Below are 18,131 nucleotides of genomic sequence, written 5' to 3'. Positions count from 1 at the left end.
TAGCAGCTGTATTCAGAAGTATTAGAATATTCTTATTATGTAATCTAACCATGGCTGCACGGTGCCTTGGTGGTACATTATCTGTGTAAAGCACCTGCTACTGATTCCGCTGCACAAATAATGGATCTGTCATTTGAGCAAAGACCTACTATTTGCGTTGCCTAACCATTACCCTAACCCTAACTGTATCCCTTTGCACTGTGTAATTGACCAATGCTTGTGCTCTAACCCTAACCATAACCTTTTAGGGCTGCACGATTGACCTTAGCTTATGTGATCAGCCAATATGTGGGCAATGTAAGGATTCATTATTATGATTCTGATTATTATGATTGCACCCTAATCCTTACTGTAACCCCAATCCTTAGTGCCGTACATTGACCAATACTTAAGCCCTAATCCTAACCTTAACCCTGAATGTGAACCAAACACTTTGCTTTTCACAATCGACTACTGCTTGTGCAATCATCCATTATGTGCTCTAATTATGAAACCATGAATATTATTTTTTCTTTTTTTTTAAATTCCCAAACAATAATCTACAAACAACATCTTCATATGTAACAAAACATAGACATACCAAAATATCAATTTTAGGATGCATTATTTGCACAGCGCAATCGGTAGCTCGGGGCTATCACCTAAAACCGTTTTCCATACGCATCGGTCTCAATTTGTATACGTCAGAGGCCGGCTTCTTTCATCATCCGCCCGTGACCGTGATAGGTTAAATCCATAGAAATAATAAAGAAACGTTTTAAAATATATTTTTTAAACATTCACTCCATGATGTGTATTTAGCTTGTCGTTGTATGTTATTCTTAGTAACAGCCTATTTTTGGGTTTATTACCTCGTTCCAGTGCTTCTGAAGCAGGCGCTCTCCCGGAAGTGACGTGTGTTGTTATTATTCCAGGAAGAGGACACGGGAAAGTACTGAACTGCGTCAACAATTGTTTCTATGCTACATTGGAGTTTTAGCTGCGGTACGGCATGTCAACCAGGTAGGTTCGCTGTCCATGTAAATCAAGGTTAATGCGATTTGAAGAAACGAGCGTCCCGGCCGCTTGACATGTGCTTCGGAGCTTCATCGTGCGGAATGTTTACGTTAGCTGTAACCTTGTCTTCCTCCAGCTGTTAGCGCCCGACTCAAGCGGGCTGCTCCGCCTCGGTTCAGGGCGTCGTGACGCCGCCAGCCGAAACGTCGCGTATTTTGAAATCTGAAGTGAATATGTCACTCGGAGGTTAATAATTTCTCCGCCTCGTTAGCCCTGTTATCACCGTGCCATCGAACTACGGAGCTAGCGTTAGCGAGCTAACCGCAGAGCTAAGTTAGCCTGATAGGATCGCAGTTTTTATTTCAGGCCTCGAAGCTCATTATCTGACAGTTTGAGCCACAGCCAGACTTTGACCCAAATGTCCGTCCCTGTTCAGCATCAGGTAGAGATGGTCTGTTATTGTTGTCGTTTACAGTTCTGTTAAAAGATCTTCGGTAGTGTTTTGATTGTTGCAGGCCTAATTACGTCGAGCTAAATCAGTTGAGGCCCAAATGGAAAATCTCACCTGACGCCGACCTTCCGTTTGATCTCATTTCTCAGTTATGATTTACAAAAATGTCTGTTGTTGGATGATGAGTTTTTATATGCATATTTGATAACTATTTTACCTGTATATAATCTTCTGTGTCGTCATGGTTGATATTTATTTGGGTTCAGTGTGACGTCATATTGCCATGTTGTTACTAGTATTAATTTTTTACCATCTTTGTATTGTAAATTGGCAGTCGAACCTTATAAAGCACCGTTCTAACATAAAGAAGTCACATCTGATGGCTAAATCCTATAAAAGGATTGTCAACTTACAGCAAAACAAGTAGTATTCTTGACACAGCCAGACTACTTCATCTCCTATAATACAATTACAGCTCCAGAGTTACTGTCATGGTATTAGCAAAACATATATTGCTGATAGTATTTAGAAAGGTAATATTAAGATAAAGTTAATTTTATGATGCAGCGTTATAGTTGTAGCAAGACTTCATCAGTCGAGTAAGGACTACACTGTGTTACAACAATCTTTGCACATCCCCTGTCAACACGTAAACAATCGAATCCTTCATGACTTAATCATAGTTGAAATGACAAAAATGATTGAGGATCAATATTTATTATTGGATAACACAAACAAGATTAAGAGTACAGAGTGTGCTGAATCAAAGCTCCTTTTTCAAACAAAAAAAGATTGTGCAGGAGTTAATGATAAAGTACTGTAATAGTGCTGTTATAATGTTGTTATACCAGTTAAACTTCCCAATACCTTGGATAAAAAGAAAATCGTGAACATGTAATATGCTAAAAATCATTTAAAATAAAAAAAATCATTGATGTGGTGGACGAATTGCAGATTACAACCTTATTTGATACACTGCATTATGTGATCAAACTGATGTATTGTGATGTAATTGAAAACTTGCACATCCTGTGACTTGCGTGGATTTTCCAAAGTCTCATCAACCTGTTCATTTCGAGAGGCAAACCGGACACAACAGCAGGCTGCAATAGCAAATTCTGGTACGCTCATTTGACTATGTCCAAATCTTAAATTCAAATGTCTCCATTGTTGTCTCTTCTTTGTGCAGCCACTACTGAGTGATTTACGACAGTGTTCCTGGACGGGACTTCCAACGGCAACAACATGGACACATCAAACTTTGCCCACGTGATTTTTCAGAATGTGGGGAAGAGCTATTTGCCCCACGCGGCCCTGGAGTGTCACTATACGCTGACGCAGTTCATCAAGCCACATCCAAAGGACTGGGTTGGCATATTCAAGGTGGGAAACCCTCTCGTTGCATTACAGAAGGTTTTGAACAAGGCACAAAAATAGATTGTGGTAGGTGGTGCAGAAATAATTGAGTGTGTGCTCTTATGACTTGAGTGTGACGTCATGAATGGTGAATTTGCTGTCTCATATCCGATTCATACTTCAGAGCCACGACACCCTACTTATTTAACTCTGATGTGAAATTTGTAAACCTGCTCCAACATATGACACCTCCACTTTTCATTTTGGTTGAGAAGAGATGAGATAATTTCACACACCAAAAAGAAATCTTGATCAAAGTGTTAATATAGTTTTAAGACAAACTGAGAGGGCTTGAGTTAGTCAATATCATGTTTGAAAAATGGGCTTGGCAAAAGGAGTGGAACATTTTGACCTCTGCAACAAGCCGGAGTGTCCCAGATGGATCTTGTTATTGGAGCATGTTAAATCCGGCGCAATGGCAGCGATATATTTTTGCCTCATCTGCAATGAATTGTGAATGGTTTCAGGCTGTTTTAGAAAAACACGCCCTCGTCCATCCACCGGGGATGAGATGGAAAGTTGTGATTAAATCACAACAGATCAAAAAAACCATATCAATGCCCATTTCTTTCTCTGTGTTCAACACATTCTGGCTTTGGGCTTTTCTTGAATTGACTATTGAATGTAAGAAAATATCGACAGCTTTACTCTAGCAGTACATTTTAACATTTGTTCCAGCTAAAGCATATCTGATCGCACCGACAACAGAAAAGTCTAATAATGTCAGCTATGCAAGGGTCAAAACGTCCCCCTCATTTCAGGAACAGGTGTCTGCTGGTCAGACCAGGCCTGTAAACAGGAGGTTAAAGCGTGTGGTGTTTCTCTTTCAAACATTACGCCCACTCGTTCTGATAACAGTTCAACACTGCTCTGTGATTGATGTATTGGTTTACTCTGGCTTGTGCACGTGTGCTTAATAAACTGGTCTATCAAGTACTGCGTATGCAAACTTGGGCCTTTTGTTTTGGTCCTCTGAGGCAGGAATAAGCGTGACACAAACTTCTAGTGATCACATATCTCGAAGAGGAGAAGCCTGGTCTGAAATTATTTAGTTTAGAAGGTCTTCACGTTGAGTGGAGGTCGGCTTATACCAGTTTCATGGTTTACTTTTAATTGTGTGCTGTGAAATCGTCTATGTCTCCTGCATCTGGAAAGTTTTGCGCCGATGATTCATGTGTCTGTTGTTGGTGATTGTTTTTAGAGCGCAGGGTTTTCCCGAGAGCTCAGTAAGAATTGAGGTCAGGTTAGGATACAGAAGGTGGATCAGGTATTTTCTCCAGGCTTTTCAGATACTTTTGTAACTGGATACCACATCGCATGGTGATTAGCCTCAGGGTGGACACCAACTGGCAGTATAGATCTTTAAATCACTAATTTCTTGAGTTTCCAAACTACAGAGCTTGACTGGAAGAGGCTGAGCACCTCGATAATAAATCTTGTAAATGTTCCTGACAGTGTTGACAGATCAGACGTTTGCTGCCAAGCTTTTTTTTTTTATTTGTATGCAGAGAAATACCTGGACAGGTAATGCATCAGTGTTTGATCCATGAGTCAGTCGTATGCTGCTTTTGGATCCATCTAAAGGAAAAATAATCTATTGTTCGAAATGTAGATTATAATCTCTTTTGTATTATTTTGCACATTTCAGGTCTGACTAGCTCAGGGATATCTTGCTGCCGACTTTAAAAACGGTTTGGTGGGTTGAAATGTGGCCTTCCTACACAGCAGTACAATGTCCAATAAAGTACTCAAACAAATTGTACTATCGAAGACTCATCGACACGCACAGATTTTTGTTGGTTGTGTGCACAAACGCAGCCTTTGACCTTGTAGTGTTGGAACATTTGAAGCTGTGAGCTTGCCTTCCTGCAGGAATGCTGTTGGGACAGGTTGTCGGCGTGGCCTAAGAGAACGCAAACCCAGCTTTATAATTAACCTGTCTTTGAGGCACTGCCTCTGCATGATTCATGAACAAGTCACTCCTGAATTCAAACAAGCTGACTGGCACGCGGACAATACATTACCTCCTGCAGCCATATCACCACAGGCTCTTTCAGCCTTTCTTGCACAAGTATGACTCCGTTGGAATGTTGAGGAAAAGTCAAGTGAAAACGAGAGCATTCGTTCTATCGGTGACTTTGTTTAACACGCGCAGCTTGGTAAAGTTACGGTTGGAGCTTTTTAACTGAATTAACGTCTATGTTCGTTATAGATTTATAGGAAGGAAACGTTTTGCCTCCTCGATGACAGGTGGTGACATGCACCCTTTGAGCTCATTGGTATAACAGACTGAAGTGTGCCTCTCCACCAGGCTTCATCTGTTTGTCCTTTTGTTTGTCTTTTTATATGCTGTTGGACAGGATTTGTCCGCAGAGCTTTTATCACGTATGCAGATCGCCTCGCCCCGTTCTAGTATGACTGCTCTGTATACATAAAGGAGTTGATCAACTCAATTGTGTTTACATGTTCTTTTTAAGTATCACAAATTGTTCTTTTGGGTGTTATGTAAATATAATGAATGTTGTTCATGTTCTCACTTTAGTCAACCAGTCTAGATATTTATTTATTTTAAATGGTAGCCCGACACTGTCTCCATGTCCTCTCCTTCTATTTATACACATTGCAGACCAGGCGGTGGTGAACTCCTCTCAGAGCATTCACCCACCACCTCTGCAACTCTAATGAGTGGACTGGCGAGGGCTCGCTTTCAGTAACGACACTCACTAACTAGGTGCAAGTTTTAATTGCTTCCTGTTCTTTTACTGCTGGAGGCTGGAGCTGCAGTGGGAACAATTGGGGGTTTTGGAGCACCACTGCCTTCTATCTCTGGCTCTGATGGAACACTTGCGGTATTTGTAGGTGTAGGCTGTAGTCATTTGGGAAACACAATACATGTTGTAAAAAGCGCAAAAGATGCGTAAGTGGTCTGCTCGAATGGCTATTTTTTGGATTGTAATTTTTTAAAAAAATAATGTGCAAGTCTTGAGGACACTTGAGGATGTTTTGTGGCGGGGTCTGGTGTAATAGGCGAGTTTTACTGGGCTTGTTGTGGATGCATGTGTGTGCCTGCATGTGCTCACCAAAAACCAGCCAGCTGGATGTGACACTGATTTTGCTTGACAGTTTTATGGCAGCAGTCTGAAGTTATGGATGTATTTTCTGCACTTCCCCCTCATCAGCCATCAGTTAACAACACATAAAATGCGTATAATTACATTTTGGTTTTCATTTTCAAGTCGCCTATGTATAAAATTTTCACCTATTTCCCCTCTTCCTGTTCGGAGTGAGTTGTCGCTGCACGTCCACATCAGGGCACGTTCATCACAAGGCCCCGGCCACGTGGTGACCAGGAGTGGTTTCCACGTGATAATTCCTCTTCAAACATCTCAGTGGGCGTATACTTGCACTATCTTCCTGACATCGATCAAAAAACCTCCCGATTACATGTAATAAACCGGGAGGAGATATTTGGAAGTGACACTCGGTGGATTTCGGGGAAGTTTCCCAGTTTGCTTCTTCATTGTTGTTTTCTCACACTGATGTGGTGAGAGTGTCTGCTTGAATGGATTCCCCTCCATGTCTCACAGGTTGGCTGGAGCACAGCGAGGGACTATTACACATTCTTGTGGTCGCCTCTTCCTGAGAACTATGTGGAAGGCACCGCAGTCAACAGAACAGTGGTCTTTCAGGGTAAGATCATTGCATAGTTTTCTATAACTTTGACACCTTTTGATGACCGCAAATCGGAGATTTTATTTCTGGTGTTAACAACACTGAATTTTATGTGCTTTAAAAAAAAAAAATCTTTTATACCACTCTTATAAAGTCATGGAAACTGATATAAAGGAAAGAAAAGGCGCGTCTGATTTGTTTTCAGGTTCCAATCAACAGCTTCACAAATGTGCAATGTGTGCTCCAGATGACTTGGCTTCCACATCGCAGCGTCTTCTGCTTGTTTTGAGATAAAAGTTCTTGGTGCAGGGTGTTAGCGTAACCTTTTAGTTTTGCTTCCCTATCATGTGCGTTGAATCCGCTGACTGTGTGTGTGTGTGCGTGCGTGTGTGACTCTTCATCAGGATATTATGTGCCCAATGACGATGGCGAGTTCTACCAGTTTTGTTACGTGACCCACAAAGGGGAGATCCGGGGGGCAAGCACGCCGTTCCAGTTCCGCGCCAGCAGCCCGTCGGAGGACGAGCTGCTCACTGTGGAGGACGAATGTAACTCCGACATCCTGGTGGTGACCACGAAGGCCGGCTTCCTGGAGGTACCGTACACCTGAGCGTCGGGCACACAATACGGAAGTGTCGATGGGGTTTTCTTTTACTTTCACATCCAGCTCTGGCAGCTTCAGTCAGATTTAGAGGAAAAAAGTAGGAAAGGTTTTTCCCCTAACATTCAAATAGTACAACTTCCATAGGTTTTAGATGTAATACTAAAACTGAGATGATTAGATCCTTTTTTAAAGTGTAAATTCTTTATCATTTTAGTGGTCAAAATCAAAACTAGCGTGAGGTCAGATGTTTCCCCTTTCGTTTTGACGACAGGTCTTAATTCTATCAGTTGAAATGTGTAAATAAAATGCTATAAACATTTTAGCTAATGATTGTAGACACAATCAAATTGTATGAATCCCATCAGAGACAATCACATTCACTCTTATCGCAATTTCGAGTCACAGTTTGACATTAAGTGCATGTTTTTGGACCGTGAAGGGAAACCAAACTATCACCCCAACGAGGAAGAAAAGAAGGAACCATTAACTTTTCAGTCATGTTCTGAAGCTCGACCCGCAAAGAAAGAAGAAGCTGTACTTCAATGCCATTTGAATAAGGTTTGACTTTTCTCTTGCTGTCCTTGTTTTTACTTTTCCTTTCGCAGCAAAAGGTGGAGGAAGCCCAGAGGGAGAAAGATGAGCTGCTTAAAAAGCTGTCCCTGGTGCAGCAGGAGAAGGAGCAGCTGGAAGCCGAGAAGGAGAGTCTGCAGAAGGAGTTTGAGCAGGAGAAAGAGACGTGCGCCCAGCTGAGGAGAGAGAATCAAGTGAGCTGGCTGTGTTCCTGTCCAACGGCACTCTTAAAATCAGCCAAGAACACCCTCTTTAAACTTTAATATTGCTGCGGAGCGCATGAACATATGAGTGATAGTCTTCTTCTTGCAAGTGCCTTTTTTTTTTTTTAATTGGCTGAGCAGTCTCTTAGCACCCCCTAGTGAAGGAGCCCAAGCACTGAGATGCACTGAGAGAATAAATCACCCTCTGACAGATATGAATGTCTGTATTATCAGAGTTGTAATTCCACTTTTTTATAGCATAACATTAGGTCCTTAAAAGCGTAGTCGGTAATAATTCACGTTGTCGTCCTCCGCAGTAAATCTGCGAGTTTTAAAAACGACTTTCAGATGAAAACATGATTACAGATTTTCTGGTTGTTAATTTTATGACTATAGTTTTACGTGATTTTTTTTTTTTTTTTTTTAATGTGCTGTGAAAATAAAGATTCCAAAATTCAGACTATAAACAGTTTAGATTTTCTCTTTTTTTGGATGTGAACTTCCATGTTGATTTTCAGGAACAACCTTTCAATGCTCTGTGCTAATTTTGCATGAACTTGGAATCGGAGAGGGACACGCACGTTTTATTCATATATTATTTTGTCACGGAAGAGTTTTAGCCGAATTCATGCCGGTCTTGGCGTGTGTTACGCAGCTTATTGATCACAGAGTGTCGTCTTTTCCTCAGGATGTGCAGCACTCTTCCCAGGCCCTGCTGGAGGAGAAAGACGAGATCAAGACGAGATTAGAGGAGGCCACAGCCAGAGTTGTACAGCTGGAGGAGGATTTAATTGGCGTCACACAGAAGGGCCTTCAGAAGGAAACCGAACTGGACAGGTGAGTTCTCAGCGACGAGGTCGTTGCAGATTCTCTGAATCGCTGGTTTTGGTCACTATTTCGAAGAGGTGGCAACTAAAGAAAAGTATACAACTTTGTTTCTGCACATCAGTCAATAGTCAAGTTCTTTAGTATTTATCTTTCTAGATAGATCTTTTAATAACTCAGTGGCAGTAATCTCTCCTCTTTAAATCCTTAAAATTGGCCCATTACACTCTTTTAACATCCAGAGATGAAGATTTAAAGTTCCAGTGAAGGAATTAAAGTAGCTGAAGGTAGTAGTTATTTATACTGATGCTGCAGAATTTGATTTAAATCAAGCTCTCAATAATATTCAGTGCCAAGACATCCTGTGACATTCCCCTAACGCCACTGCTGAAAAAGGCTCACGATGCTTTAAAAAGGCATTGAGTGTCATTAAATAACAATTAGGTCATTTTCACTTGTCACTGTCGTATTCCCAACCTGTACATTCCCCTCATGTATCTGTGGTTTTACTTTACGGAAGTAATGTGAGCATTTTTCACAACTTTGCACCAAGACACCGTGAGAGGTAAAATGATCTTCACTTGATTATCTTTTTTCTGCGTCCAGCCTGAAGGACAGATTAAAGAAGTTCACCGCAGAGAAGGAGTCACTCGAATCCCATCTGAAGAATGAAAAAGATGAGAAGGAACTGTACAAGGTAATTCACTGTCAAGTGTTCTAATACTTGCTCTCTAAAGATGGAAACTTTTAATAAATATTTAGTTCTGTGGTAATCCGTGTGGGGAAAAAACAAAACATGTCGCTGTCATTTAAAGATCAATCCAAAATACAGACTTGGAGGTCCAAACAGGAAGCAGCGAAATCATTTCCAGTCACACTTTCATCGTGTCTGGTGCAGCAGGCTGCTAAGTTAGTGACAGCTTTACACTCTGTAATTAAAAAAGAAAAGAAAAATCTCTTTCTTTCCTGTTTTTCACTTCAGGGATTATTTTGCATACCCTTGCCCAACGTTTAAGTCTAAACAGGGAGTGCCTTATTCCGTCTTCTGGTCCGTCTGGTGTTTGTGTGCGTCTGTTGTGGCGAGCGCTGCACAGGAACTGGGAGCGCCACACACTGCACGGTCGCCACAGAAATGTAGTCAAAGAGCCATACCTAATTTAACCCTCGCGATCACGTGGGGGCTTGTTCGCGCGACGATAGCTTTATTTGACAATCTTCAGTGTCTGTTTTGAAATCGAGGCCTTGCTGAATTGACTTAATGGTCCTTTTTTATTATATACGATTTCTAATTGAATTGCGATTGGTCTCGTGTCAACCTCCTCGTCGTCTGTCGTATATATTCTGTGTCTGCCTGTGCGCTTCAGATTCACCTGAAAAACCGGGAGCTGGAAAACACCAAGCTGAGCGCGGAGCTGCAGATGCTGAAGTCTGTGGATGTCAACAAAGAAAACACCATTGCACAGTTTAAAGAGGAAGTGGGGCGACTGCAGACGTGCCTCACCGAGAAGGAGAAGCAGTACAAAGAGATCCTGGCCAAAGTTTCTCCCCTGGTATAAACAATTCCGTTTACAGACCTCCAAACTGATAGTTGGGCAGATTAGGAAACAAAACGACACTCTTGACCATGTTTTGTGACACGATTGACATTTAAATCCTGCACGTTGATGCATTGAAAGTCATCCTTGGCGTGTTTGTGTCTGCCAGGGAGAAATGAAAGCCCTTAAAGAGCAGTTGCGACAGAAGGAGGAGCAGCTCCAGGCCAACCAGCAGCAGTCGCAGTTGTTGGCCGCCGAGTTGCGAGACGCGTCCAGCGCCCGTGACCGCACCATGTCAGAACTGTACCACGTGAAGGTGGAGGTCGATGCCCTTCGCCAGGCCAAGGCCGAAGCCCAGGCCCAGTGCGTCCACCTGGAGTGCCTTGTGGAGCAGATGAAGACGGAGGCCGAGCAGGACGCTGTAAGGGTGCAGACCACACAACCTGGCAGTACTTCCTGTTTCATTTCAGTCAAAACACCTCATTTATTGTATTGTATTTATTGTATAGCGATAAAGGGGCCGTCTTGGTTTTTCTAGAAGCGTTTCTCAAAGAATTTGAATTTTCCTTTGATTTAAACAGTGAAACCTGCATATATTCTACATTTATCACACATCATTTGACATTTTTCAGGCTTTTTGTGTTTTTTTTTGTGTGTGCATAAAATCTGAGCTATACAAATGAAACACACAATGGATAAGATTTTTTTCTTTTTGATGCAGAGGCCTTAATTCTAATATTCTTTTCCAAACGCATGGAACTCTTTAGTTCCTGTTCTGTCTGCAGTGTTGTAGTGGTATTTGCTCTGGGCTCATTAATGTCGTCTGTGTCTGATGTGTTGCGTTGGAACATTTCACATCCGCAGGCCAAAGCGGAGGAGGAAGCGGCCGCGGATCCTGCCGCCGTGGCGGAGCTGCAGAGAGAGGTGGACGACTTGAAGCTGCGGTTGCACATGGCCGCCGAACACTACAAGGAGAAATACAAGGAATGTCAGCGACTGCAGAAACAAGTGCTGAAACTGTCTGAACAGCAAGGGGTAGGTGCCGCCAGATGGAAGGGAAGAAACAGTATTAGACGCAAGGGGGGTGGTATATATGTCCCCCATGCTCCACGTGGCCACACTCCTGCTAAATTATTCAAACAGGGGAAGGATGCAGTTCATCTCTTCTTCAGAATTATTAAAGCTTCTTCTGCGGCAACTCAAAATAACAGTCTTAAAGCAGAATGTCCGACTGGATCCAAAGAAGCTGCAGGAAACCTGCTCCAGTCAGATTTCTCTCAATATGAAGCCTTTTAACCATTAGATATGCGAGTCGTGTGATTTGAATTATTCTTACATTTCCATCCTAGTTTCTATTAATGCATTTTGATAAAAACACTTTTTACGTAACGTATTCGCTCTGCAGCATGATTCTGTTTGATGACAAACTGCACCCTGATTGGACATATTCGATTTCTGAAACAGTTTCTCTACTTTCAATCAAACACTAGCGATTGTTTTGCCCCTGTTATTACCTGCTGGGGATTTCTTATTTGAAATCACAACATAAAACCCTAATATATGTGTTTTTGCTTTAACTTTGTGTGTATAACATGTTTTTTTTTTTCCCTTAAAGCAAATGTATGAATTTGTTATTTTTCTCAAATTGTGTTCACTAACCTAGTTTTATGTTAATATTTGTAGCCTACACGTCCGCGTGTGAATCTAGGTTGTTTATGAAATTCTTCATCTGTCATTTTTATTTAAATTAGTGTTTAGTTTTTTTTTTTTTTTATACTTTCTTTGATTTTGTTTTATTTCTCTATATTTCCTGCAGGATGTGAAGAGAAGCTCAACACAAGAGGCCGCAGCTATCCCTGCATCAGTGAGTCCGGACACTTCAGTGCCAGGTACTTTGGAAACCATTATTCCTAATTGTATGTTAAGAAGTAAACTGCTGCATTCAGACGTCTTATTTCTTAGGTTTTTGTTGTTTTGCAAAGATAAATATGAAAAAGTGATGATGGGGTGAAAAGAAAAACCAACCGACTAACTTTGCAGGAAGTCCAGGTTCTGCTGATCCGATGTTGGAGGCCATCATCCAGGAGAAGCTGAAAGGCATCAGCAGGGATGCGTCTGACAGGAACGACAAGTACAGGAAGTGCAAGCAGATGCTGATGGTGAGACATTTATTTCCTCACGCGCGCTCTCTCCGTGGATCTAAAACTCAAAATGATCTGGTGTGATGAAAAGCGGCCCGGTTCACTATCTGTTGCTCTTCAGGAAGAGAAAGAGCGTAGCTGCATGTTTGCCGATGAACTGGCCAAGATGGAGGTAAAATTTAAGGAACAACTGAAGACCAATGAGAGCCTGAAGCTGCAGTTGGCAGCAGAGGAAGACCGTTATAAGGTTAGTATAGACGGTGTGTGGCGGACCTTGAGCAAAGTCTGTAGACTCTCCCGTGCTGCTTTTTTCTTTTTTCCTTTTACCTCTTGTGTGTGGCTGGTCTAGCTCAAGCACCGAGCCTTTGATGCTATCTCTCCCCTCAAAAACAGTTGCTCTGACATAGTTGTTTACGAGCGGGCCTATCTGCGAGACGAACGTTTTACTGCTGTTTATGTCGGGCTCTGGAGACGAGCGGAGCTGCGCTCTCGGGAGTCATCTCTGGTTGCCTGGCTAATGCCGTGCTTGGCTCGGGTCAGGCGGATATTTGCTTAATGTCTCGGAGGGATTCAAACAGGTTGTTTTGCTTTTGAGCAGAATCGTACATAAATCAGGGCGCCGCAAAGGCAAAAAAATGCCTTTTATGGCTCGGATCAATTAAAAGGCTCTGACTGTATGTCATCGATGCATTTTCCTTCAATCAGCAGGGCGTGGAGGTTTGGTAATGGTTACCTGTGTTGTGTTTCTGTTAGAGCCAGGTAGCTGAGAAGGGGCGCGAGCTGAAGGAAGTGAAGGACACGCTCACTCTTGTCCTGAAGGAGAAGGACAAGCTGGAGGGGGTTAGTGACGGCTCTCATTTTCTCCTTTATAGACTTTAGCCCCTGAAAAGTCCCTGAAATGTGGCATTTTCTCCATCCCAAGCCGGTGTGTGATTTAATATGCCTTTAATTGTAGACGCAAAGTAAATGAGTTTTTATTTTCCATTGCAGTACTGTGGGGCCATAGTCGTGGTCCTCGCTGGCCTAAAATATTGCTCGGAGGTAATGGAGTTAGTTAAGAGGAGTAGAATGACCCAATTTGAGGTTTAGACTGTAAATTAACTTGGCGTCTGCCAGCAGCGTCAGTAAAACACAGTCTCGTTCCCTTTGAAAAAGAGAGCGGTTTCTTTTTTTTTTCTTTTTGTTTTTAATTAGGGTGCTAATTAAACTGGTTGTGTGAGCGAGACGAAACCCGAGTTCTCAGCTCCGCGAGCGGTGATGTACGGCCGGCGTTATCAGACAGGGAGGCACAGACGGCTGAAATCAGATACGACTCTGTGGTGGTTTAAAGGTTATTAAAGCAAACCATGTTGTCTGAGCGGCTGCTGCTGCAGCGGCGAGAGCAACATGGGACCTTTATGGAAAAGAGTGGTGGAGCTGTTCTTGTGGAACATTCCTGGAAAAAACGGGAAAAAAACGATTCAAATTCGAAGCTATCTGCTTCTTTTTTTTTTTTTTTTTTTATACAAAGAATTCAGAAACACATTAGTCACTTCCAAAGCACAGGTGCATTATAACATCTAAAATACAAAGTAGGTGCAATGATAAACCTCTGAACTTAAGCCTTTATCTGACTATATTTGGTTTGTCTTTCCAAACGTTGGATTAAAATAACGATAGTGAAGATCAGAAGCTAATCCAGGTTACATATCGAATTCACAATACGGGTCTGGATAAATTGTGTATAAATGATAGGTGGTTGGTGAGATAAGAGTTATTTCACCTCTCTCCTCCAGGACCTCCAGAAAGGCGGCAAGAAGGGCGAGACGGGCGGCAGTGAGAAAAGCAGTTTGGAGAACCTCCAGTCCAGTGTGCCTATATTCCTGCAGTACCCGGTCCCCTACGCCCAGGACGCCCCCACCCCTCTCCTGGTTTCTCAGAGCCCCAGCAAGCTGCAGTTTGGGAACCCGTACGCCGTCACCGACTCTAAAGGTCGGTGCTCCTTTCAGAGTCTCTGCTGAGTTTTAATTCTGCAGCGTGGACCAAACCCCCCCCCCCCCCCCAAAACTGAGCAAACAAAATCCGCCGTGCGTGGTGGTGTGTGTACACAGCAGTCTCCTGAACGTAACCGAACGTGGCTCACGGCAGCGTGTTTACATGTTTTGCTGCGCGGCGTGAAGCGAACCAGACCCGAGCGCAAACATTTGCTCCCGTCCAGCAGGGACTTTTATTTACGGTGGCCACATTTGTCACGTCGCTCCCCGCAGATGAAGCCGACGAGGAATTCTCCGACGAGCAGCCGCTCAGACTGCCCCCCGTCGGCCCGCCCTCCTGGGACAGCAACGTGGTGTGCATCCAGCCCACTCGCAGCCGGCCAGAAGGCCACGAGGAGTCAGAGGAGAAGCAAAACAACAACGTGAGTCAACTTCATTGTGGATTTACACCTTTTTCATATTTGGTGTAGTTCTTGAATATGTGCGTCTCTCTTTCTCAGGGAAATGCCAATGAACAGACCGCGGCAATCGAAACCCACAGTCCCTTTGTAAACGATGGACAAACAGCCTTCTGCTTTGATCCCAGGTAACAACGTCCCCCATGGGAGCCGTGGTTAAAATTTAGGTTGGGGTTGTGAACGACGCGAGTAAAGCTTGAGCCACGTCCAGCTCCTGCTGAATCTCCTCCTCTTACTGAGAGGAGCGTCCGCTCCTCGTCGGAAGGCGGCCATGTTGTGTTGCGCCGATGTTTCAATAAACCCAGTTAATAAAATGACTCATCAGCGCGAAGCGGCGCATGTAAACAGTGCGAGGGTTTACGGCAGATGAAATATTTAATTATCGCGGGCAAGTTGGGAGTGACGATGGTCACTACCAATCAGCCGACGGCTGCGTTGTCACAGACCTGCTCCTCCATGCTGGGTCCCTCAATGGAGGGGTGGGGGGAATCGTAGCTGGTGGGCCACATAGCAGCCCAGACGGTAAATCTACAGAATGTTAGTTGGTGTAATCTCGTCTGACACACACACTCCAGCCGGCTGCAACACATGATCATATTCAGTCCAAAGCTAAAGTTGTTAGCCTTCAGATTAGCGTGCACATCCCGGCGTCGAGAGCCGCTTCAGAGCGATCACTGACGGTGCATTTAGACATGACGTCGAGTTTCGTTGAGCCCGGTGTTTCCACATTGAACATGTCCAACCGGATGTAGCGGAACAAGAGAAAGTGTCTATTGAGAGTCTTTCGTCCGGGACGGTGTCGCGGTGCTCAAAGTGTTTTTCTGCTCGACCTCCTCCTCGTCGGTTTAAGTTGAAACCACTCGTCGCCATAGACAGATGCTCTCTATTAGTCTTTCCCCCACATCAGTGCTCCACTGCCGATTAACCCTGGTCCTCCGTCTCTGCAGCATGGACATGAAGCGATGTCCACTCTGCGAGGTCATCTTCCCGCCCAACTACGACCAGAGCAAGTTCGAGGAGCACGTGGAGAGCCACTGGAAGATCTGCCCCATGTGCAGCGAGCAGTTCCCGCTGGACTGCGACCAGAAGGTGTTCGAGAACCACGTGCTCACGCACTTCGACGGCCACCCGCTCAACTTCGAGTAGCGAGGAGCAGGAAACTCGCCGCGTCTCGACTCAAGTCTGCCGACGGCCCGGCGGCTCACTGAAATCAAGTCTCTCCGCACTCTTCTCTGCATGTAACGGTGTGAAAGATCCTCTCTCTAGGACTATACTGACTTTCGCTTTCTTAAACAACTTAGAGGTAATGTGACATTTTGAAATGACCTTCTAATTCAGTGTTTTATCGCAGGGCTACTGAATTAATTTGCGAACCAAAAGGTTAAATTTCCTTCCATTCGGATTTGAAAAAAACAACAAAAAAAACAAAAAAACCGGGGGGGAAAAAAAAGACTGTTGTGCATCGAAATTGACTCACAGATGTGTTAAACTGCAGGATGTAATGAATCAGGGAAAGAGATAAGTGTTTACCAAACTTCTGTTTTAAAACATGCAAACAAACCCCCCCCCCCCCCCTCCTCCACTCCCGTCGCCTTCAACATCACTGTACAAGTCATTGGGTCATTCTTTCTAGAAAGCAGCCTTGGTGCACTATATGCAGTCAGGGAGAATCTTCACTGATTATATCCACACATGATTATACAGTATATCATCAGATCATCTATTTTAGAATAATTAAAGCCAACAATATTGTGACCGCCTTGATACTTTGTGTATGATATTATAGATTTGTTTTGGTTCTTTTTTTGTTAAGTTTCCTTTTGTTGACATTTTAATCCTTCAGTACTTTCATATGGTTAGCTGATCAGTGCATGCTGAGCTTCTGTTCTGATTTCCCTCTTTTTAGTTCTCCTCTTTAACAGGATTAAGTTATTTCATTCAAACCAATGTCTCATTAGTTCAGTGAGTTTCATGTATCTAAAAACAAAACAAAGAACTAATAAAGTCTGTTTAAAACCGAGTTGTGACGGTGAATGACTTCAGCAGTCTCGAGGGAAAGAGGAGCCTTTATTCTGAATGTAACCAAAGTTGACATGAAGCAGCATTTTTTTTTTTTTTTTTTTGACGGAATACAGTATCTCACCACCTCTGGTTTCATCTCTTAAAACACACATTTTCATACATCTTTTTTTTTTTTTTTTAAACCTCAAACATATGAAAATATAAAGCTCTTAAACACGTGACGATACATTCACTGTACACAATATCAAATACTTTTCTCTGCACTGGCAGTACAATACCACCACAGTTCTCTCAGGAGAGCTGCAGTCGAGATTAACATCCATGCTGTGAATATTCTCAGTGATAAAATTTGTAGAATTGTAAAATCTTCACTATAATCAGGTCTTCACAGATGACTTGACGTTTATGTTATGGCACAAAGAAAGAGCGGCTTTGGGGGGGTTGATCCCCCGCCCAGCAGCAAACAGTCTGGATTGAACGCCCGCCGTCCAGCTTGGAGTTCGTATGAACGAAAGATTCACTGCACTTTGGAATGGTTCACAATTCAAGGCAACAGCTGTTGGTACAGAAATCTCACAATACTGAAAACGTTTTTGAGGACTGCCGGCGATCGTGCGCCAATATATAAGATATTGGCCTTAAAAAAAAAAATAAAAAGAAAGGATGCAGATTTGTTTTGGCAACTTTTACACAAAAAAAAAAAAAAAGTGCATCAGTTCCTTGTTAAATTTGGCAAAAGAGAACTTGCTTCAGAGGAACATTGGTGAGACGCAGACGTTTCCAGGATCCCAGCAGGAAAAAAAAAAACCCGACCAGAACACTTGGGCAGGACTGTGGCGCTGAAATGCTTTGCAGAAATCACCTGAGATAATCGTTTCGTGCTCACACACACTCACACTCACACAAATACACACATTCGCAGTACATCAAGAAAAGATTTGGAATTCCTGTGATATGAAAGGAAAAGTAATATCAGCCAGTCCAACGAGGGATTATTAATATATATCTGATGGGACAATGAAAAATATACAAATGTTTTTCATGCCTGAACACACTAAGTTTTTTTTTTTTTTTTTTAAATTTGCTTCTGTCAGATTGTGGGATAATGTGACTGCGGCAAACTCGTGTTGCCTTCATTTAAAAAAACTAACAAAAAAAAACTTTCTTAAAGTTTCCCTTTACAACAGAGGAGCCCTCATGTACATACAAGGCTGCTTGTGACCCGGCCTTAATGGAGTCCGCAACGTGCCCCAAACCAGTGGTTC

At 43.0% G+C, this 18,131-nt stretch overlaps 1 protein-coding gene across 4 annotated transcripts; it reads left to right on the top strand.

The window, feature by feature from the left end:
- Positions 1 to 884: 884 nt before the first annotated feature.
- Positions 885 to 16,864, top strand: tax1bp1b (Tax1 (human T-cell leukemia virus type I) binding protein 1b). Of its 4 annotated transcripts, XM_080501622.1 has the most exons (18): positions 885 to 1,002; positions 2,637 to 2,830; positions 6,451 to 6,553; positions 6,940 to 7,130; positions 7,745 to 7,903; positions 8,601 to 8,749; positions 9,344 to 9,434; positions 10,102 to 10,287; positions 10,442 to 10,693; positions 11,137 to 11,307; positions 12,089 to 12,161; positions 12,313 to 12,431; positions 12,535 to 12,660; positions 13,167 to 13,253; positions 14,189 to 14,384; positions 14,660 to 14,808; positions 14,887 to 14,972; positions 15,792 to 16,864. In XM_080501622.1, the coding sequence occupies exons 2-18, from the start codon at positions 2,693 to 2,695 to the stop codon at positions 15,988 to 15,990; spliced, it is 2,475 nt and encodes an 824-aa protein (XP_080357748.1). In that variant the 5' UTR covers positions 885 to 1,002; positions 2,637 to 2,692; the 3' UTR covers positions 15,991 to 16,864. The 4 variants fall into 4 exon arrangements, with proteins under 4 accessions (XP_080357748.1, XP_080357750.1, XP_080357749.1 ...); XM_080501624.1 differs by lacking the exon at positions 12,535 to 12,660; XM_080501623.1 differs by lacking the exon at positions 13,167 to 13,253.
- Positions 16,865 to 18,131: the final 1,267 nt, after the last annotated feature.

Source organism: Blennius ocellaris (assembly GCF_963422515.1).
Source record: "Blennius ocellaris genome assembly, chromosome: 8".
NCBI lineage: Eukaryota > Metazoa > Chordata > Actinopteri > Blenniiformes > Blenniidae > Blennius > Blennius ocellaris.
This window is presented reverse-complemented; position numbering and strand designations above follow the sequence as displayed.

Coding starts and splice junctions, on each gene's coding strand:
- tax1bp1b (XM_080501622.1), top strand. CDS start 2,693: ATGGACACATCAAACTTTGCCCACGTGATTTTTCAGAATGTGGGGAAG. Junction 2,831..6,450: donor ACTGGGTTGGCATATTCAAG/GTGGGAAACCCT, acceptor CATGTCTCACAG/GTTGGCTGGAGCACAGCGAG. Junction 9,435..10,101: donor ATGAGAAGGAACTGTACAAG/GTAATTCACTGT, acceptor TGTGCGCTTCAG/ATTCACCTGAAAAACCGGGA.